This window comes from Eretmochelys imbricata, chromosome 27 (genome assembly GCF_965152235.1).
Source record: "Eretmochelys imbricata isolate rEreImb1 chromosome 27, rEreImb1.hap1, whole genome shotgun sequence".
NCBI classification, from domain to species: domain Eukaryota; kingdom Metazoa; phylum Chordata; order Testudines; family Cheloniidae; genus Eretmochelys; species Eretmochelys imbricata.
The window spans coordinates 562,217-583,372 of NC_135598.1; the positions used below are offsets into that span (position 1 = coordinate 562,217).

The following is a 21,156-nucleotide window of genomic DNA, read 5'->3' on the forward strand; positions in this document are numbered from 1 at the left end:
TCAGTCTCAGGCTGAATTGTTTTGGAAAGTTTCACTCATTTCCAAAAATGAGATTAAAGGGTAAAAATATGTTCTTTGGCCTATGTTCAAAAAAAGTCTTATAACATTTCACTGAGAAGCTCGAGTGCCCCCGTTCTGTGGTGCCAGGGTATATTCTAAATAATGCATATTTGGGAGCGGTTCCGCAGGTTACACACTGTGCAGCTGCTCCAGAGAGAGCTGGGCAGTGAATCATGGGTCTGGTTCAGCAATGCACATGTACAGCAGCTGTAGGAGGTCATGCTGTATAGAATCATAGACTTTAAGGTCAGAAGGGACCATTATGATCGTCTAGTCTGACCTCCTGCACAATGCAGGCCACAGAATCTCACCCACCCACTCCTGCGAAAAACCTCTCACCTATGTCTGAGCTTTTGAATCCTCAAATTGTGGTTTAAAGACTTCAAGGTGCAGTCCAGCAAGTGACTCGTGCCCCACGCTGCAGAGGAAGGCGAAAAACCCCCAGGGCCTCTGCCAATCTGCCCTGGAGGAAAATTCCTTCCCTACCCCAAATATGGCGATCAGCTAAACCCTGAGCACGTGGGCAAGACTCACCAGCCAGACACCCAGGAAAGAATTCTCTATAGTAAATCAGATCCCATCCCATCACAGGCCATTGGGCATATCTACCTCTAATACTGGTCCACTGCAGCCAATGGCACGATGACAGATTACACCCGCTGCAGATCCGTCTCAGAACCTCAAAGGGCAACTCAGCTGGACTCGCCAGCTTTTATTACCCAAACTCTGAGGCTGGGCCCAAGTTTGCAAACCCCACTGGGGTCACTCTGAAAGCTTTGCACCGCTCCCCAGAGTCCAAAGGGACTGAGGAGGTGATGCGCAGTCTGCCATCCAGGCTAGATTTGGAGAAGCTGGTGCTTAAGTCTGAGCTGCGTGTGTGGGGATGGATTAGGACACTCAGCTCAAGTTAGATGATGCTCTTCTAGATCGCTGTTCTTATGACAGTTTGGCCCCATCTGCCCTGAGTACCAGCAAACAGGCCTTTTCTGGGACAGGCTCTGGCTGACTCAGCTCTGAAAGCCCCACCGGAAATTCAAAGGTGAGCTGAAGTTCCACTTTTCACCCAGCTCTGCTGAAAATATGTCCCCCGTCCCTGGTGAGCATCTGATACTGGTGCACCAGGGCTCTGTGCTTCCCTAGGAACAACAGGCAAGTCAGTGGAGCAAGCTCAGCAGCTGGCTCAGGAGGTAGCCAGATGTGATGGAACAGGTCTGCGCAGCAAAGTGGTCCAGCTCAGCCCACGGCCTCAACTCGACTCCTGGTGACTCAGATAGGAATTGGCATGGGCCTCAGGAGCTTAGTAGAGCAGTGGGTGGCCCGGAGGTCAGGGCATTAGGCTGGACCTGAGAGAGCTGGGTTCACTTCCCTCTTGTGGACCATTGTGATCATCCAGTATGACCTCCTGGATAACCCAGGCCAGAGACCTGCCCCACAATCATGCCTAGAGCAGAGCTGATAGAGAAACAGCCAGTGATGGAGAATCCACCGTGCCCCTCAGTGAATTGCTCCTACATAGGCGGAGTTTGGGGGGGGGGGACGTTTGCTTCCCCCCCCCCCAACTGCAAGCCTCAGGCAGGCAGCCTGAGAGTGCAATGTCATGAGTTCTGCAGAGGAGACAGGAGACTTCTCCCAACTTGGGCCCCTGAGGCAGGGAGTCAGAATTTTGTTTATAAACAGAGTGATTAACAGGTGATTAAGATAAGAAAGGGCCTTTAGGATGTTTCCTACAGTTAAATGATCTGTTCTAAGCCTGGTGAACTGCAAAAAATAAGTAGCCTAAATGATAGAAAGTAATTGTAGATTTTTCTATTATTGTTGCAATTGTTGGATTCAAGCGGTGGTAACCAAGGCCTTGTCCACATGGGCACTTTACAGCACTGCAACTTTCTCACTCGGGTGTGAAAAAACGCCCCCCTGCGTGCTGCAAGTTTCAGCGCTGTGAGGCGCCAGGGTCGACAGTGCACCGGCGCCGGGAGCTGCGCCCCTCGTGGAGGTGGGTTTTTTACAGTGCTGGGAGAGCTTTAACATTGCTAACGAAGACATACCTAAGTTAGTACTATCTTCTTTGAGAAGAGAACTGATTTTTTAGACAAAGGAAATGCAGTAGATCTAATCTCTCTGGATGTCAGGAAGGCATTTGATACATATTTTAACATGAGAAATTATTTGGTTACATTGGAGAAGATGCAGATTAATATGAGAACTGAAAGATTGATAACGAAGTGGTTAAAGGGGAGACAACAATGGGTCACACTGAAAGGTGAACTGTCAGGCTGGAGGGAGGTTCCTCAGGGTCAGTCTTGGGACCAACCTTATTTAACATTTTTATTACTGACCTTGGCACAAAAAGTGGGAGTGTTCTAATAAAATTTGCAGATGACACAATGTTGGGAGGTATTGCCAATATGGAGGAGGACCGGAATATCATACAAGAAAATCTGGATGACATTGTAAACTGGAGTAATAGAAATGGGATGATATTTTACAGTGCAAAGTGCAAAGTCATGCATTTAGGGACTAACAATAAGAATTTTTGCTATAAGCTGGGGACTCATTAGTTGGAAACGACAGAGGAGGAGAAAGACCTGGGTGTCTTGGTTGATCTCAGAATGACTATGAGTCATCAATGTGATGCGGCCGTGAAAAGGCTAATGCAGTCCTCGGGTGCATCAGGCGAGGTATTTTCAGTAGAGATAAGGAGGCGTTAGTACCATTATGCACGGCACTGGTGAGACCTCATCTGGAACACTGCGTGCAGTTCTGGTCTCCCATGTTTAAGAAAGATGAATTCACACTGGAACAGGTGAAGAGAAGGGCTACAAGAATGATCTAAGGAATGGAAAACCTACCTTATCCGATGAAGTGAGCTGTAGCTCACGAAAGCTTATGCTCTAATAAGTTTGTTAGTCTCTAAGGTGCCACAAGTCCTCCTGTTCTTTCTACCTTATGAGAGGAGACACAAAGAGCTTGGCTTGGTTAGCCTAACCAAACGAAGATTGAGGGGAGATCGAATCACTCTCTATAAATACATCAGAGGGATAAATATCAGGAAGTATATATATAAGAAACAGTGGAGTTCAGTTAAGTGTCAATGTGGACACAAGAACAAATGGCTATAAACTGGTTTAGGCTTGAAACTAGGTGAAGGTTTCTAACCATCAGAGGAGTGAAGTTCTGGAGCAGCCTCCCAAGGGGAGCAGTGGGGGCAAAAGCCCTAACTGGCTTCAAGACTGAGCTTGATAAGTTTATGGAGGGATGTTATGACAGGACTGCCTACAATGGCATGTGGCCCATCGGTGACAGCCAGTAGCAAAAATCCCCAATGGCTGGAGATGGGACACTAGATGGGGAAGGCTCTGAGTTACTGCAGTGCCCTCCCCAGGCACGGCCCCGTTGGCTTGACTGGAGCCTGCCCCCCAAATATAAAAGTCCAACTACACCTACGCTGGTTAATTCCTCTCCCTGTTAACAGGTGATGGTTGGGTTCAGCTGAAATCAGGTCTTTTGGAGTAAAGAGAGTGACTGGAAAGAGACTGCATCAGTGAGCAGGGGGAAGCAGGCTCTGACAGGGCTAGCGGGTTGTAAACTTGTTCCCTGCTTCGTGTCTTTCAGGCGGAGGAAACAGGAACCATTCACAGGAAGTAGCTCCAAGGTGCAGGGATTCCTCAGCCAGACATGGAACCAGCCGGCGCTCTGGAGGATGTGTGCGTCCTAGTGGAGTACGAGTTTGAGTACGTGGCTAAGGACGGGACGCTCATTTCCATAAAGCCCAATGAGCGGTACGTCCTGTTGAGAAGAACAAATGATCACTGGTGGCATGTTAAAAAAAGCAAGGACGCCCGGCCGTTCTACATCCCAGCAAAGTACGTGAAGGAGCTGCCCCCAGTCAGCCGGCCAACCAGTGTGTTTGAGCTTCCTCCAGAGACCCCTGGAGAGCTGGTCTCCAGGGATGCCATGGAGACAACTGTCCTACAGCCAGCCAGGGCTGGCCAGGACCAGCCTTTGGCATACGAGTACAAATTCCTGAGCACTGCTCAGCAGGAAGAGCAGCACAAAGTGGATGCCAATGAACGCGACACTGACTTGGGGGCTAGGTCCCTGTGCTCAGGGTCTGGAACTTTGGGGCCCGCTTGCAAAGACGCCAGCTTCGAAGGCGAGACCCTGACTCGAGCTGTAGGAGAGGGGAAAGACTCCCCTCCGGTGCTGAGCTCATTTCACAACCCTCACTGTGCAAAGAGGAGCAGTCACTCTCCGGCGCTGCACATCACCCCCATCGAGCACATGCGCCCGACGCAGTCCCTGGAGGACCTGGCCAGGGTCACCCCCAACCCCCGACTTAGTGTTGGGCACACGGGGTCACGCAGGGCGGGGACCGCAGTGGGCTCTTTGCTTTCCCTGCAGCCTCTCAGCAAGAGCCAATCTGAGGACATTTATGAATCCATCAAGGACCTGGAGAGACAGGAGAAGGCAGGTCCGCGGGCAGAGTCCAGCCAGCCAGCTCAGGTGAGTAGCACAGCTTCCTTCTGGGCCACAAAGCGGAACTCGTGGGTCCCTGGGCTGACTCAGCCACCTTGGGCAAGTCCCCCCATCCCCACCCCAGCATTCCTTCATTGCCAGGGTGGGGGGGGCAAGGAATATGCTGCTAATTTCAGGACTATTACACACCTGGAGCGCCTCAGAGAAAAGGCGCCGACGACGAGCAAAGTGCTGCCGGGATCACACCTGCTTTGTGCTCCCCTCTGCGGTGCTTCTGCAGGGTGATGAGGAGACCCTTGGAAGGGCTGGTCTGGGGGTTTTTAGGGGCTTTTCTGGCCTTTCTTAATTTTTTTCAGCCCTGTGTCTGTCTGGTCTGTTCAAGGCCCAGTCCTGTAGCTTGTCCTAGGCAATCAGCTTCCTAGCTCCACGCAGCGCCCCAGCTGGCGAGGCTGAATAGCTGAGCTGGAAGGACACCAGCTCAACATGTTCTGCCTGCAGAGCTTGTACCAGGGGGCAGAATATCCTAGTATTTCCCTTTAACATCTCCAAGGAGTGCTCTGCCATTGCGGGGCGCGACCCAGGCCAGCAAGGGGCTACGGCAGGCCTGCCCTGCAACCTGGGGCGCCTGACAGAGCTTCGCTGTCATAGCTCCCACCCGGGCCGCTCACAAACAGCCAAACAGCGGGCGGGTCACACCCCAAGTGTGTGTCTGTGGTCCAGCAGCTCCGGCCTCAGCAGACTGTCAGCAAACACCAGCCACAGTCTGGCTTCCAGCAGCCTTTGGTTACTACTCGCAGGGTGACCCCAACACGCTCCCGGTCCTGAATCCCCCCCCCGTCCCCCACAAGTGTTTTCTGCACTGGCCAGCCCTCTCCTGGGTAGTCCAGATACCCTAGGTCTGTTGCGCCTCTAAGGAGATCAGTGCACTGGTCTGCCGCCCGAAACGGAGTTACCCCCACAATTCCCATCACTGGCTTCGTGTTAATTAAAGACTAAAACAAGTTGTGTGACTTACACAGAGAGAGACTTGAAGTGAGTGCAGGTCAGAAATAGTCACAAGAAAAACAAAGATAAACCGCCTCTGAAACTGAGCAAACTCGGCCTGGTTCAAGGTGAAGTCCCTTGCCGCGTGTGTCTCGTAGCGCTGCTGACCCAGCTCTCAGGCCGAGATCTGCTCCCAGAGGCCACGGCTGCTTGTTGCGTTGGCTGAGGTGAAAAGAGAGAGATGGGTGGGCTGCAGCTGCCCCTCACTTTTACAGTCATCCTGGGACATGGCTTTTCCCGAGAGTGACCCCTGGATAAAGTTCTTTGCAGCTGAGAGCAAGGAGGCATGGAGCTGGGGGGCGAGAGGGTCCAGGCTGCTGCTTGCTAAGATGCAGAGCTGGTGTCCCTGCCCCTCTCCTTGCCAAAGAACGGCCACTTGGCAGGTGATGGCCCATCAGCTCTGATGGCACCTGGCTAGAGGCGTCAGCTTGTGCTTTGTCTTTGAGAAACAGGTTCACCCCCTCCCCGGACTCGTCTGGCAAACACCCCTCAGTCCTGATTTCATCGCATGGTCCGAACTTAGCATGTAATGTTGCTGCACACGTTGCACCATGGTGTTACTGGCCAGCGAGTTCTTAATCTTCAAACGATGCCTCCCAACAGTGGCATAGCTAGGAGTGGAAATGGGGGTGGATGGGCAATGACAGACTGTGCTAACTCACTTTTTCCCCCAATGCCCTCTTCCTAGCCCAGGGGCCCCAGACAGGGCTTCACCTGCCGAGCTGGGCAGGTGCATGGGGCGGCTCAGACAACGGCAGGGCAGAGTGGCTGGAGCGTAGCTTTCTGCTGGGCAGGCGCAGAGCTCCGTCCTGGCTTTCTGGTGCCCGAGTGACGCTCCGGGCCACTGTGGCAGCACCATGCCCCTGCTCAGATTTGGGTGGGCCTGGGTGCTAAGTGGGTGGGCTGCAGACCACCCAGCCCCACCCGTAACTACACCCCTGCCTCACTAGGTGTGTTTTGTACAAAGATCATCACAACAGTGTAGAGCAGTGGTCCACAAACTTTTTACCTCGCGCCCCCCCGACCCTTGTCTGTGCCCTCCCACCCCCCAGAGCCAGGGCTGCGGCTCCAGGAGGAGGGGACACAGACGGGTAAGGTGGCTGAGCCTGGTGCCACAGATGGGGGCAGGCACGGAGCCCTGGGCTCAGGGCCAGCAGCCAGGGTTGGGAGCAAAGCCCTGAGCGCGTGGCCAGCAACAAAGCCTCGGGTGTGGGGCTGGCAGCCAGGACCCCAGGTGCAGGGCAGGAGCAGACCTAGGTGGTGCTCCTTCGCCGCCCCACATGGGGGCTGGCCCGGGCCCCAGTCACGCCCCCCTGAATGGTCCTCCTAGGACAGCTCCTCAGCCTGGGACATTCCCAGAGGTTGCTCTGATCTCAGAGTCCCAAAACCAAGCGAAGTTGGATAGAAAATAACTTGTTTCAGAGTAACAGTCGTGTTAGTTTGTATTCGCAAAATGAAAAGGAGTACTTGTGGCACCTTAGAGACTAACCAATTTATTTGAGCATAAGCTTTCGTGAGCTACAGCTCACTTCATCGGATGCATACTGTGGAAACTGCAGAAGACATTATATATACAGAGACCATGAAACAATACCTCCTCCCACCCTACTCTCCTGCTGATAATAGCTTATCTAAAGTGAAAAGAAAAGGAGTACTTGTGGCACCTTAGAGACTAACCAATTTATTTGAGCATAAGCTTTCATGAGCTACAGCTCACTTCATCGGATGCATACTGTGGAAAATACAGAAGATGTTTGTTTTTATACACACAAATCATGAAAAAATGGGTGTTTATCACTACAAAAGGTTTTCTCTCCCCCCACCCCACTCTCCTGCTGGTAATAGCTTATGTAAAGTGATCACTCTCCTTACAATGTGTATGATAATCAAGCTGGGCCATTTCCAGCACAAATCCAGGGTTTAACAAGAACGTCGGGGGGGGGGGGGGGGGCAATTAGGAAAACAAGGGGAAATAGGTTACCTTGCATAATGACTTAGCCACTCCCAGTCTCTATTCAAGCCTAAGTTAATTGTATCCAATTTGCAAATGAATTCCAATTCAGCAGTCTCTCGTTGGAGTCTGGATTTGAAGTTTTTCTGTTGTAATATCGCAACTTTCATGTCTGTAATCGCATGACCAGAGAGATTGAAGTGTTCTCCGACTGGTTTATGAATGTTATAATTCTTGACATCTGATTTGTGTCCATTTATTCTTTTACGTAGAGACTGTCCAGTTTGACCAATGTACATGGCAGAGGGGCATTGCTAGAGAGATTGAAGTGTGGTCAAACTGGACAGTCTCTGCGTAAAAGAATAAATGGACACAAATCAGACGTCAAGAATTATAACTTTCAAACACCGGTCGGAGAACACTTCAATCTCTCTGGTCACGCGATTACAGACATGAAAGTTGCGATATTACAACAAAAAAACTTCAAATCCAGACTCCAGCGAGAGACTGCTGAATTGGAATTCATTTGCAAATTGGATACAATTAACTTAGGCTTGAATAGAGACTGGGAGCGGCTAAGTCATTATGCAAGGTAACCTATTTCCCCTTGTTTTTTCCTACCCCCTCCCCCTCCAGACGTTCTTGTTAAACCCTGGATTTGTGCTGGAAATGGCCCACCTTGATTATCATACACATTGTAAGGAGAGTGGTCACTTTACATAAGCTATTACCAGCAGGAGAGTGGGGTGGGGGGAGAGAAAACCTTTTGTAGTGATAAACACCCATTTTTTCATGCTTTGTGTGTATAAAAAGATCTTGTGTACTTTCCACAGTATGCATCCGATGAAGTGAGCTGTAGCTCACGAAAGCTCATGCTCAAATAAATTGGTTAGTCTCTCAGGTGCCACAAGTCCTCCTTTTCTTTTTAGAAAATAACTTGAGTTCGGAGTCTTCCTACCCCTTTCACAGCAGCATTTCTACTGCCGGCACCTCACATGCACTAATGCTGAGTGACTGTTGTGGGGAAACCTGAATTTCAGGCCCTGCCTGCCTTTCCAGCGCTGGAATTCTCTGACAACTGTGCTGTGGCATTAATGCTTGGGCTTTTGCATTATTGTTTGGGAAATTAGAGACAGCCCTGATCGGCTGTGACCTTTGGACACGTCACTTCCTTGCCCTGTGGCTCAGTTTCCCCATCGGTAAAGGAAGGTTAATGATACTTTCTGGTGCCTTTGCAAAGTGCTTGGTGATCTCTGGGTGGAAGCCTGGTGTCAGAACTAGAACCCTCATGCTGCCTTGTTTAGTTATCAAATTCTCTCCGCCTGTCTGTGCTCACAGAGCGGCAAGGGACCAGCAGGGGCCGCTGTGACTCTGAGCGTTCTCCAGCGGGGTCCCTTGGGTTACGCTCCCCCTCTCCTGCCCCGGGAGCCTGGCTGCCTTTTCAGCTGCAGCTTGTGGCTCATCAAATCAGCAAACATGTTCAATTCCAGAAACTGCTGCAGCTCGCGGGGCAGTTTGAAGCTGCCGTATTTTCTTCTCCAGACTCTTGCTCTCCTCTTAGTTCTTGAGGAAGTGGCTAGTAGCAGCTCCCAGGTCAGCTTTAGAAACTATCCCTGCAGCATTTCCCATGCCAGGCATTCAGAGAGCGACAGCCAGGCTCCAAGCCGCGGGCGAGGGCTGTGAAAGCTGTCCGGTTTCGGTTCCATTCCTTTGTCTCCCATTTTCTGAGCTCACAAGCGGCTCAGTGTCCCACTTTTCCCAACAAGGCTAAGAGCTAGGTGCTCACTGTCTGTCTAATGCTGAGATTCTGCAGAATCATCAGGCTCCAGGAGCTGGTGATTTAGTAAAAAATACTAAATATTGTGAGACTGATAAAATCACCAGCAGTGGGGGGACACTGGAGAACTAGGGTGACCACCTTTTCACAAGGCAAAGTGGAACACATGCAGGAGCCTGCCCCACTCAGTGGCCACCCCGCCCTGCTCCTCCTCTTCCCTCTGAGGCCCTGCCCCCAGCCAGGGCAAAAACCGGCACTGGGCCATGGTAAGAGCTGCCCAGGGAGCCCGGGCTGCTATGGGGAACCCCAGATGCTTGGTGGCACAGACACCAACTCCATCAGCCACCTGCCAATCAGCTGTTCAGAAGCCCCTGCCGATCAGCTGTTCAGCAGCCCCTGCCGATCAGCTGTTCGGCAATGGGTGGGAGGGGGCGGAGCAGGAGCGGGAAGAGGTGGAGCGAGGGGGCGGAGCAGGGGCGGGAAGAGGTGGAGGGGGGGTGGGGCGCTGGAGGGAGGGGGCGGAGCAGGAACAGGAAGAGGTGGAGCGAGGGGGCGGAGCAGGGGCGGGAAGAGGTGGAGCGGGGGTGGGGCACTGGAGGGAGGGGGCGGAGCAGGGGCAGGAAGAGGTGGAGCGGGGGTGGGGTGCTGGAGGGAGGGGGCGGAGCAGGGGTGGGAAGAGGTGGAGCGGGGGTGGGGCGCTGGAGGGAGGGGGCGGAGCAGGGGCGGGAAGAGGTGGAGCCAGGGCAGAGTGCTCTTGGGGAGGGGGCGGAGTGGGAAGAGAGTCGGGGTGATGGTGGGGCCTGGGGGGAAGGAGCGGAGAGGGGGCAGGGTGGGGAGTGTGGAGCACTCACCCAGAAAAATGGAAGTTGGCACCTGTGGGTGGAGGGTCTGGGCTCCCCACAGCGGCCCAGGCTCCATGGGCGGCTCTTACCATGGCCCAGCTCCGGCTTTCAGCCTGGCCAGGGGAAGGGCCTCAGTGGAAGAGGAGGAGAAGGAGAAGGAGAAGGAGAAGGGGCAGGGCCTCATGGTGATGGGGGCTAAGGCCACTTAAGCCCCCAACCTGGAAGAGGCTGGTCCCACCCCGGGGCCTCGGGCAGGCACCAAGCGGCGCCCTGAGGAATCCGGGACAAATGCTCTCCTGGAATCATTCCGCCGGGGACCAGGACTTGAACTCCACAGTTTGGGAACTGTTCCTCCCAATGAGGGGCAGATGGTCAGCCAGGGAGACTCCCATTTTCCAGCCAGCTCTGCCACTTCCCATCGTAGTTACGGTGCTGTAACGCTTCCCTGATGACCCTGTGCAGTGCAGCTCTGCAGCCCCTTTGCATCAGCTAGCCTGGCGTGAAGGCTGTGGGGTGGGGGACCCCCCCGGAATGCCCCCAGCACAGAGACCCTCTAGGCCCAGGCCTGGAACCAGTGCTGGGCTCCCTCCACAACTGACCAAAGTGCAGGGGGCGTTGCGGGAACGGGCGGGGATGCCGGGGTAGGGAAGGAGCTGCACCCTCAGAGTCATGGCGGCAGCTGCCGGATAGGGGACCAGCCTCCCCTTTGTCCCAGCACCAGCCAGCGGATGGATCCAGCTCGGTTTCCAGGGGGTTGTACAGGGTAAGGACGCAGCCAGGCTTGGCTTAGGCCACAGAGTCTGCTGGGGATCGACTGGCCTATCTACTGTCAGCATAACAGTCGCTGCCCTGTCCTGGCGCTCGCCTGCCCCATCTGCTGCCAAACGCCCAATTCCCCACCATCGCCTCCTGACGGGGAGCCAGCCAGGGCCCCACCGGCTCCCAGGGAAAGGGGGGCACCCTGCAGTGGCTGGGCGGGGGTGGCTGGGTTGTTGGACTCCACCCCCTGGGCACGCTGGCCCTCTGGGCTGCTGCTACAGCACATCAGCCCTTGGTGGGACTTGTGCCCCTGCTTCTCTGCTCCTGCTAGAGGGCAGCCCCATAGCGACGGGAGGACCTTGCCTGGGGTACGGCTGGACTCTTAGCGTCTAAGGGCACGTCTTCCCTGGCAACGATAAAGCGCTGCCGTGGCCGCACTTTAATGTGGCTTGTGTCGCTGCAGCAGAGTGCTGGGAGAGCTCTCTACAAAACCACCTCCACGAGGGGAATGGCTCCCGGCGCTGGGAGCGCGGCTCCCGGCGCTGGTGCACAGTCTATACTGACGCATTACAGCGCTTGCTGCGCTCAGCGGGTGTCTTTTCACACCCCGAGCGAGACCGTTGCAGCGTGTAGACAAGCTCTAAGGCTCGAAGGTGTTAGATCATCATTAGATCATCGTTAGAGCATCTCGTCTGACCTCCTGGAGAGCAAAGGCCTTCACCCCCTTACTCCTGTCCTTGTATTTGGCTAAAGCGGCTTCCAGAAAGGCATCTAGCCTGGATTTGGAGACATCAAAAGATGAGGAATCCACTCCCCACCCCGCAGCCCCAGGAGTTTGTTCCAGGGTTTTAATTCCCCTCCCTGGTACACAATTGTGCCGAATTTCTAATGTGACTTTTTCTGGCTTCAGCTTCCACCCCCAGGGTCTTGTTCTGCCTTTTCCCTGCTCAGATAACGAGCCCTTTACCCCCCTCTTCACTCTGTGGAGGCACCTCGCACCTGGCACCTCGCAATCTGCTTTGCAATGAGCTAAATAGACCAAGCTCCTTATGGCTCTTCTGTGAGGCGTCTTCTCCCACCCTCCAGTCCTCCTGGTGCCTTCTCTCTGCACCGGGGCGCCGGAACGGGGCGGGCCAGCAGGCCATGGCCCCATCACTTTTAAAAGCCCAGAGGTGCCGAGGCTCTGAGCTGCCAGGCCCAGAGGTGCTGGGGCCCCGCCCTGGCACAAACTAAGCCCTGGGTAAAAGACTGATATCACGTAGGTGCCTGCTGGGCACTTGGCTGGGAGACCTGGACTTTGCGGGCGCTGAGACAGTTTCAGTGGCCGAGTTTGGAAGCCACGCGAGTTTGAGTTGCTGGGATCCCTGTGAAGGACTCCGGCTTGGAAAGGTCGTGAGGCCCAGAGGAGGGAGCTGTTTGCTGTGATTCAGGGTGCAGGGCGGGGCGGCTCTCCTTCCCTTTGCTTGCTGCTTGCTGCTCCCGGGGGCAGGTTGGGCGGGGTGGGTGGATGCAGCCTGCCAGACGTCAGGCCATGGTGCTTTTCACATTCAGCCCCTCCCCAAGGCACTCCGGGACTCTGTGCCTGACACTGATGCTGCTGGTGGCTGGAGAGATGGGGAGAAATTCCAGCCGCCGGTAATGGGGTTTCGGCACTGCCTGCTTCACTTGGACTGCCTGAAAGGGCCATGTCTTCTTCCTGGCCCAAGAGCAAGTCTCCCCCCCGCCCCGTGCAGAGGGTCATGCCCATAATGGTCCCTTCTGACCTGCAAATCAATGAGCCGCGAAGGGTCAGGCCATCATTTCCACCTTTCCCTCCCGGGGGCGTTGGCCTAAACGCCACTAACTTGTGCAGCAGCCTCCAGTTCGTCCCTCGCAGCCGCTAACGCAGGTTTCGAACTGGTTCTATGGCTTGCTATGAAGCCGTCGTGCGTAAAGACAAAGCCAGGGACAAGCTGTCCTACCCTGGAGTAGCGCAGCCGGTGTGGGGAGTGTTACACAAAAGCTGACTAAGCTGGGAGCCAGGCCAGCTTGCCGGACCCTTCTCATTCAAACCCTGTTGTCAGCCACATGGTACTTTCTGACAGTTGCTCCGTTCGTTCAGGCCTGGCTGCTCCCGCAGGGGAACGTTCGCTCCTGAATGTTTCTAGCCGATGGGACTTTTTTTCTTGGTTCTGTGTTTTTTGAGCAGGAGAATGAGGGGGAGATTCTCTCTGTCTCTCCCATAAACAATCAATTCTCGCAGTGCTCGTTCAAACACCTCTAGCACTGGAGGGCTCGAGGCATGATTGCAGTGCAAATAAACGACTAAATGTATTAAATAATAAAAACATATTTATCTACGGTACTTCTAAGGGCCTCCTCACTGGAGTTTCTGCGCCCCTCACAGTCTTTAATGTGTTTATTAGAAGGTATTTATTTGGGCTTCAAAGAAAGAGTTCCAGAATGCTGTTTCATCAAAGCCACATTGTTTAGTGGAAATGTATCAAGCTTGACAGTTTTCAGGGGAAGGTGTCTGGTCAGAGACAGAGAGAGAGAGACCTGCAGTTCAACCTTGACCCTTTGGATCTGAAAACTCATGTTCTGATACGTGTCCAAGGTTTGGTTCCAAGGCCAAACAAAAACAGATTTTGAACTCTTGAAAACTGTCGTGAAAAGGATTTGTTGGTCTCTGGCCAGCTTTGAGGATTTGTCTTCACACTCCCATGCGGGATGAGACAGGGCTATTATCGCCATTGTACAGATGGGAAACTGAGGCACAGAGCGACCAAATGCCTGGCCCAGGGTCACACAGGAAGTCTGTGAGGAGCAGGGATATAAACCCAGCTCTCCCAAGCCTTTGGATAGTGCTCTGACCACTGGGCCATCCTTCCCCTCTCGCAGTTTAATAATATTAAAAATACTAATAACACTCCACCGGTGTCTGGTTGGAAGTCAGGCAGTTTGGCCAACCCTGAGCATTCAGAAATCCTGGGTCAGGACCTCACAAATCATGAGGTTGGCTGAAAAGTCATGAGATTTTTAGAAAAATACAATCAAGTTCGGGTTCTCGTTTCTGAGCCGTCAGGGTCACACTCAGATCACGTTCCCAAGCTGTCCTCTGCATGCAGGAGGGTTAAAAACTTACTTAAAAAAAAGAAAAGAAAGAAAGCTGGGAGTCTAACAAGCTAACATGACTCCAGGAGCTGGGGCTTTAAGAGCAACACCAAACATTGTGAGGCTCACAGTACATTGCAAGAGCTGGCGATGGTGTGGGGGCTACTTTGTGCTTGCAGGCTGGTTTTGCTCCTCTCTGAAGCCGCACATGGAGGGAGGCTGAGCTCTCCCGGAGCCCGGTTCCATTGAGTGGTCACTGGCTCGAGCTGCCGAAAACAATGCACCTGGAGCACAGGACAGGAAAACTCCAGGAAGAACGGATGTGCTATTGGGGCAGGTAACAGAGCCAGGATTCCTACCCCCCAGTCAAGGCAGGGTGGAGAGAGACACCGGGTGACATCAGGCACAGCACTCAGCTGCCAGTCCGAGGGGAGGGGACAGGGTCTCACTGATGGGCCGCCAGGGCAGTGGCAGATTAGCCACTGGGCCAGCGGGGCCCATGCCAAGGGCCAGGGTTTCCTTAGCACAAAGGGCTGGGAGCAGGGAGAAGCAGCCTGGGTCTGATCGAGGCCAGGGGAGCGGGTGGCAGCGGGCGGTGACTGGGGCTTTTCTGCTACAGTCAATAGAAACGTCAGAGTAAAACCTACCAGCTTCTCCCTGGGCACCACCGCTACAGAGCACGACTCCTGCTGGGCCCTGCTGCCTCTTCTCCAGCCCACCCTCGGTTACAGAGACCTGCCCCATGCCAGGGATCTCCTGCAATCAGTTTGCTGCAGCATTGGCACAAATATTCCCCAGCCCCACAAGAACCAGGCCTCAGAATTAAGGGGTGCATTGCACAAGGCTGCCGCAGCACCAAGCTCGTCCCGCTTCCCCAGCATTTGGGTTGGGGGGCTCTGAGCCCCCAGAAGGGCGCCGTCAGCGGAAGGCCTGTTGTGTGGTGGAGACCCGACCTCACTTTAAAGGCTTAGGAAGTCAGTTACACCAGAGCTCCGGCTCCCTCGTAAGCCCTGCCAGAGTTTGAGAAGTTGGGTTTGACCCAGAAAGCCTGGCACCGGCTCATCTGAAAGACCGCTCTCTCTGCAGCTCCAATCAGAGCAGGGGAGCGGAGTGGAGCCGTAAGCTTTGGCACTCGCTGCAGAGCCCTTGGTTAGAAATAGCTGCCACACTGCAAGGCCACGGGGGACCTGAAAGGGGGCCTTGGCTTCTTCTGAGATGCTGTTGCTTGTGGCAGACGTGTCGACTCATGGTCGAGGGAGGTTTCAAGAGCAGTGTTGGTTCATGGGCGTGGGTTACAGGCTATGTCCCCACAGCAGCTGGAGGTGGCTATGCGTGCACCAGCTCAAGTGGCAACTCAGGCTAGTCACCCGACGACACCACCAGCTGAGAGCTGAGGCGCGTGCTCAGCTGGCCAGCCCAGGCCGCGGCTGCCATGAGGCTGTTTTTAGCACATTAGCTAAGTCAGAGCTAATGCACGTACATCTCCTGGCGCTCGGGGGAGGTCCCGGACGACTGGAAAAAGGCTAATGTCGTGCCCAACTTTAAAAAAGGGAAGGAGGAGGATCCTGGGAACTACAGGCCAGTCAGCCTCACCTCAGTCCCTGGAAAAATCATGGAGCAGGTCCTCAAAGAATCAATTCTGAAGCGCTTAGAGGAGAGGAAAGTGATCAGGAACAGTCAGCATGGATTCGTTAAGGGCAAGTCATGCCTGACTAATCTAATTGCCTTCTATGACGAGATAACTGGCTTTGTGGATGAAGGGAAAGCAGTGGACGTGTTGTTCCTTGACTTTAGCAAAGCTTTTGACACGGTCTCCCACAGTATTCTTGCCAGCAAGTTAAAGAAGTATGGGCTGAATGAATGGACTATAAGGTGGATAGAAAGTTGGCTATTGTTGGACTCAACGGGTAGTGATCAATGGCTCCATGTCTAGTTGGCAGCCGGTATCAAGTGGAGTGCCCCAAGGGTCGGTCCTGGGGCTGGTTTTGTTCAATATCTTCATAAATGATCTGGAGGATGGGGTAGATTGCACCCTCAGCAAGTTTGCAGATGACACTAAACTGGAAGGAGAGGTAGATACGCTGGAGGGTAGGGATAGGATACAGAGGGCCCTAGACAAATTAGAGGATTGTGCCCAAAGAAATCTGATGAGGTTCAACAAGGACAAGTGCAGGGTCCTGCACTTAGGACAGAAGAATCCCATGCACTGCTACAGACTAGGGACTGAGTGGCTAGGCAGCAGTTCTGCAGAAAAGGACCTAGGGGTGACAGTGGACGAGAAGCTGGATATGAGTCAACAGTGTGCCCTTGTTGCCAAGAAGGCCAATGGCATTTTGGGATGTATAAGTAGGGGCATTGCCAGCAGATCAAGGGACGTGATCATTCCCCTCTATATGACATTGGTGAGGCCTCATCTGGAGTCCTGTGTCCAGTTTTCGGCCCCACACTACAAGAAGGATGTGGAAAAATTGGAAAGCATCCAGCGGAGGGCAACAAAAATTATTAGGGAATTGGAACACATGACTTATGAGGAGAGGCTGAGGGAACTGGGATTGTTTAGTCTGCAGAAGAGAAGAGTGAGGGGGGATTTGATAGCTGCTTTCAACTACCTGAAAGGGGGTTCTAAAGAGGATGGATCTAGACTGTTCTCAGTGGTAGCAGATGACAGAACGAGGAGTAATGGTCTCAAGTTGCAGTGGGGGAGGTCTAGGGTGGATATTAGGAAAAACTTTTTCGCTAGGAGGGTGGTGAAACACGGGAATGGGTTACCTAGGGAGGTGGTGGAATCTCTTTCCTTTGAGGCTTTTAAGGTCAGGCTTGACAAAGCCCTGGCTGGGATGATTTAGTTGGGGATCGGCCCTGCTTTGAGCAGGGGGTTGGACGAGATGACCTCCTGAGGTCCCTTCCAGCCCGGATAGTCTGTGGTTCTGTGATTCTATGATCTGCCCCAGCCAGGAATTGCAGACGTGCCCTGCGGGTTGTGGGCTGTGTGTACAAACCTAAAGAAGTAAAAACTAGAGCACAAGAGGCCACACTTGTACCCGCCTGCAGGAGAAGGTGCGGCGTGGAGCTGCACCGGGAAACGGTTCGTGATTGTGTAACTAGACTGTCTCTGTACATGCACCGGGGCAGAGTTCATGTGGCACGACTAGACTTTTCTTCGCCATTCCTCTTGATTTCAGCGTCCTTCTTCAGGCAGCCTGGACGTTCCCTGAACCCAGGGTTTTGTTTATAGTGGAAGATGCATAACACGCATGGGACCGTTATGCACGGCCCTTCTTAAGCCAGAAGTGCTCGCCATAGATGGGGAGCTTTTTATTTCTGTGACATTTCAGGCTGGAAGGTGAGTCTGAAGGCATTCAGCAAACCTGGCTGGAGGCCAAAACTTGGCAGGAAGCTACACGGTGAGGACTAACAGCACACACAAAACACATTGACAGGGAGATTGTGAACTTTTTGCCTATGCATGTCTGTTTTCACCCCTAGATGTCACGCCAAAGGCATGCTAGCCTGTTGTTCACCTGTTTGTACTGCAGATTACCCGCTCATGCCAGTTTTACCTCTTGCCTCGCGCTGATCATGTTCAGGCTTGTTATTCGGGCTATGTCCCTCTTTCTAAAAGACCCGCTAGGCCCTAATAGATACATGTACGTCGCCACTGAGCTGGAATGGTCGTAATTCCTGTTGGATTGTTTTAGTATTATGATATGTATTGTCATGTTAATCCCTGTGTGATGTGAAGGGCAATAAACTCTGCTGATATAAGGCTCCTTTTCCCAGTATAACTCTGTCCACACGATGGGTGGTACTGGTCTGGTATAGCAGCCGTAGTTATACTGGGTCCACATCTGGCCTCAACGCAGTGTTGTAAAATTTCCGTGTTGGCATTACCCCTCCAGACGGCAGCGCCATGCGATGCTCTCCACTTGCCCTCTTGCACTGGTGGTTTTGCATTGCGCTGTATTTACTCTTGGACGTGCCCACCCTGCCAAGCCCGCTGATCTCACTGGCAGAGGAAAAGGTTTTGCCTAGCGCAGGTCAACATTTAACAAAACATTGTCTCTGGAAATGGGGCTGCATGGCAGCCAGTCAGCTTGGACGGCGTCTTTCTGAGGGGCGAGCAGCAGCGCCGCCGAACCCCTTTGACAATTTTGTGTTGGGTTTTCATTTTTTGTTACATTGAAAATTTTCAGTGTTTCCGTTTGGTTTGGGGATTTTCAAGGCTTTTTGCCCTACTTTTCCCACTGGAATGAGAACGGGGGTGGGTCAAGGGGAGGTAAATAGGTGTGATAAAATGGGCAAACGCATTTCACACTTTTTTATGGTTTCCAGCTAGAAGGGGCCAACGTGTGGGAGAGTGGGGGTTCCCAGTGGAGAAGGGGGAAGAGCCCGAAAAGTCCTCAGAACCCAGTTGGAAAACCGATGGATTTTTGTTGTTGTTTTTGTTTCCAAAAATCCAAACAAGACACAGGTTAGCAGGTTTCAGAGTAGCAGCCGTGTTAGTCTGTATTCGCAAAAAGAAAAGGAGGACTTGTGGCACCTTAGAGACTAACCAGTTTATTTGAGCATAAGCTTTCGTGAGCTACAGCTCACTTCATCGGATGCAACAGGTTAGCAGGATGTTTTCTTCTGACTTTTCCCAACTGAAGTGAAGCCAGTGGTGCTGAAAAGTTTTGATAGTTCAACCTTTCATCCTGCATCAGGACAAACATGTGGGAATGTTGCAATTTACTGGGGACGAAGATTCCATTTCTCAACTGGCTCTGGTTTATCCCTGTGTCCAGGGAAACCCCGGCTGTTCTTTTGATGGTGGGCTCCAGGTCCAGTGTGGGGCGGTTCCATATGAGACCATACCATGATGGGTGGGATTAGGAAGTAGCACTAGTGGGCCTTGAGGGACTGGGGGACTGGGGAGAGGGGCAATCTCACCTTCATGCCTCTGGCTGGCTGTGAGCTCTCAGGCATGGAGCGAAGCTCGGGCAGTGGGTGAGAAAGCAGAGACTATGGGGGGCAGTGGGACACTAGAAGGGCTGTGCCCTATCCAGCTACTCCCTGACAGGAGAAGGAGGAACGTCCCCCTGGGGTGCTGGGGAAATGAATCTTCTCTCACTGTGGGAAGGAGGCCAGTGGGTCTCTGCCCCAGAACAGCTCCTGAGAAGGCAGGAAGACTCCCCAGGACAGGGAGGTTGTCATTTGTGATGACAGAGGATTGGAGGCACCTGAGACAGACAGGAGGGGTCTACGCTGCAATTGAACACCACGGCTGTTCAGTTAATAGCGGTGTTGAAGTTTGGGCTCAGGCTGGAACTGGGGCTCTGGGCCCCCGTGAGAGGGGAGGGTCCCCGAGGACTGGAGAAGGGCAAACATAATGCCTATCTTTACATGGGGGAACAAAGAGGAACTATAGACCAGTCAGCCTAACTTTGCTGCCTGGAAAGATACTGCAACACATGATTAAACAATCAGTTTGTGAGCACCTAGCAGCTCATAGGGTGCTAGGGAACAGCCAGCATGGATTTGTCATGGACAGATCATGCCAGACCAACTTAATTTCCTGCTCTGACAGGGTGACTTGCCTAGTGGATCGGGGAAAGCAGGAGATGTGAGATATCTTGCTTTTAGTAAGCCTTTTGACACTGCCCCACATGACTCTCATAAACAAACTAAAGACATGTGGTCTAGATGAAATCACCATAAGGTGGGTGCACAACTGGTTGAAAGACCGTACTCAGAGTAGTTATCAATGGTTTGCTGTTAAACCGGGAGGGCATATCTAGTGGGGTCCCGGCGGAGGGGAGTGTCAGTCCTGGATACAGTAATATTCAATATATTCATTAATGACTTGGAGAGTATGCTTATACAATCTGCAGGTGACACCAAGCTGGCAGGGGTTGTAAGCACTTTAGAGAACAGGATTAGAATTCAAAATGACCTTGACAAATTGGAGAATTGGTCTGAAATCAACAAGATGAAATTCAGTAAAGACAAGTGCAAAATACTGCATTTAGGAAGGAAAAATCACAGGCACAATTTCAAAATCCAGAATAACTGGCTAGATGGTTGTACGGCTGAAAACAATCTGGGGGTGACAGAGGCTCACAAATTGAAGATGAGCCAGCAATCTGATGCAGCTGCAAAGAAGACTAATATTACTCTGAGTTGTATTAAGAGGAATGTCGTGTGTGTAAGACACGGGAGGTAATGGTCCTGCTCTGCTTGGCACTGGTGAGGCCTCAGCTGGTGCATTCTGTCCCGTTCTGGGTGCCACACTAGGAAAAATGTGGACAAAAATGATCAAAGGCTCAGAAAATCTTTGAGGAAAGGTTAAAACAACTGGGCTTGTTTTGTCCTGACAAAAGACAACTGACCTGGGGGCGGGTGGGGGGGACAGGACACCTGATAACTGTCTTCCAATATGTTCAGGGCTGTTATAAAGAGGATGGTGACCAATTGTTTCCATCTTCACTGAAGGTAGGGCAAGGAGTGATGGGTTTGATCTGCAGCAAGGGAAATTTAGGTGAGATATTAGGAAAATCTTTGTGACTCTCAGAGTGGTTAAGCTCTGGAACAGGCTCTGGAGGTTTGGAGTCCCTGTCACTGGTGGTTTTTAAGAACAAGCTGGGCAAATCCCTGTCAGGGAGGGTCGAGGTTTACTTGGTCCTGCCTCAGCGCAGGGGGCTGGACTTGATGACCTCTTGAGGTCCCTTCCAGCCCGACACGTCTCTGATTCCCAGGGGAATGGGGTTCCCTACATTTGTCCTAGCTGCAGGAGGGGTATCTAATCCCTCAGCCCTGAACTTAGTTCATCACACTGAAAAGGCCTCCAGGGTGCACAACCAGTGCTGCCATGATCCCCAGGGCCCCAGCATGCTGAGAGTAGCGGTCCTGGAAAATACCAGCAAGTGCTAGCATACGTGTGACAGCAGTCAGCCCACCAATGCTTCACTTAAGTGCACCGCAGGCTCCCCAAATCAGGGCGCCACTGTTCATCTCAGAAAGGAGAAAGGAGAGGGGACACGCTAAAATAATGACTGGGCTCAAGAAGGGAGCTCGGGAGCCACTGTTCTCCCTCTCTCACAGAACAGGGACAAAGGACTGGTCAATGAAATTAGTCAGTGGGAAATTCAAAACTGATACAAGAAAATGCTTTTTCC

The 21,156-nt window shown here is 52.8% G+C and overlaps 1 protein-coding gene across 1 annotated transcript in view; it reads left to right on the top strand.

The window, feature by feature from the left end:
* The first annotated feature begins 3,711 nt into the window (after nucleotides 1–3,711).
* The window catches only part of ARHGAP27 (Rho GTPase activating protein 27), a 63,013-nt gene continuing 45,568 nt past the window's right edge, over nucleotides 3,712–21,156 (top strand). Inside the window, exon 1 of the mRNA XM_077806138.1 lies at nucleotides 3,712–4,563. Coding sequence (XP_077662264.1) covers nucleotides 3,736–4,563 — 828 coding nt within the window. The 5' untranslated portion in view covers nucleotides 3,712–3,735. The remainder of the gene's footprint in view (nucleotides 4,564–21,156) is intronic.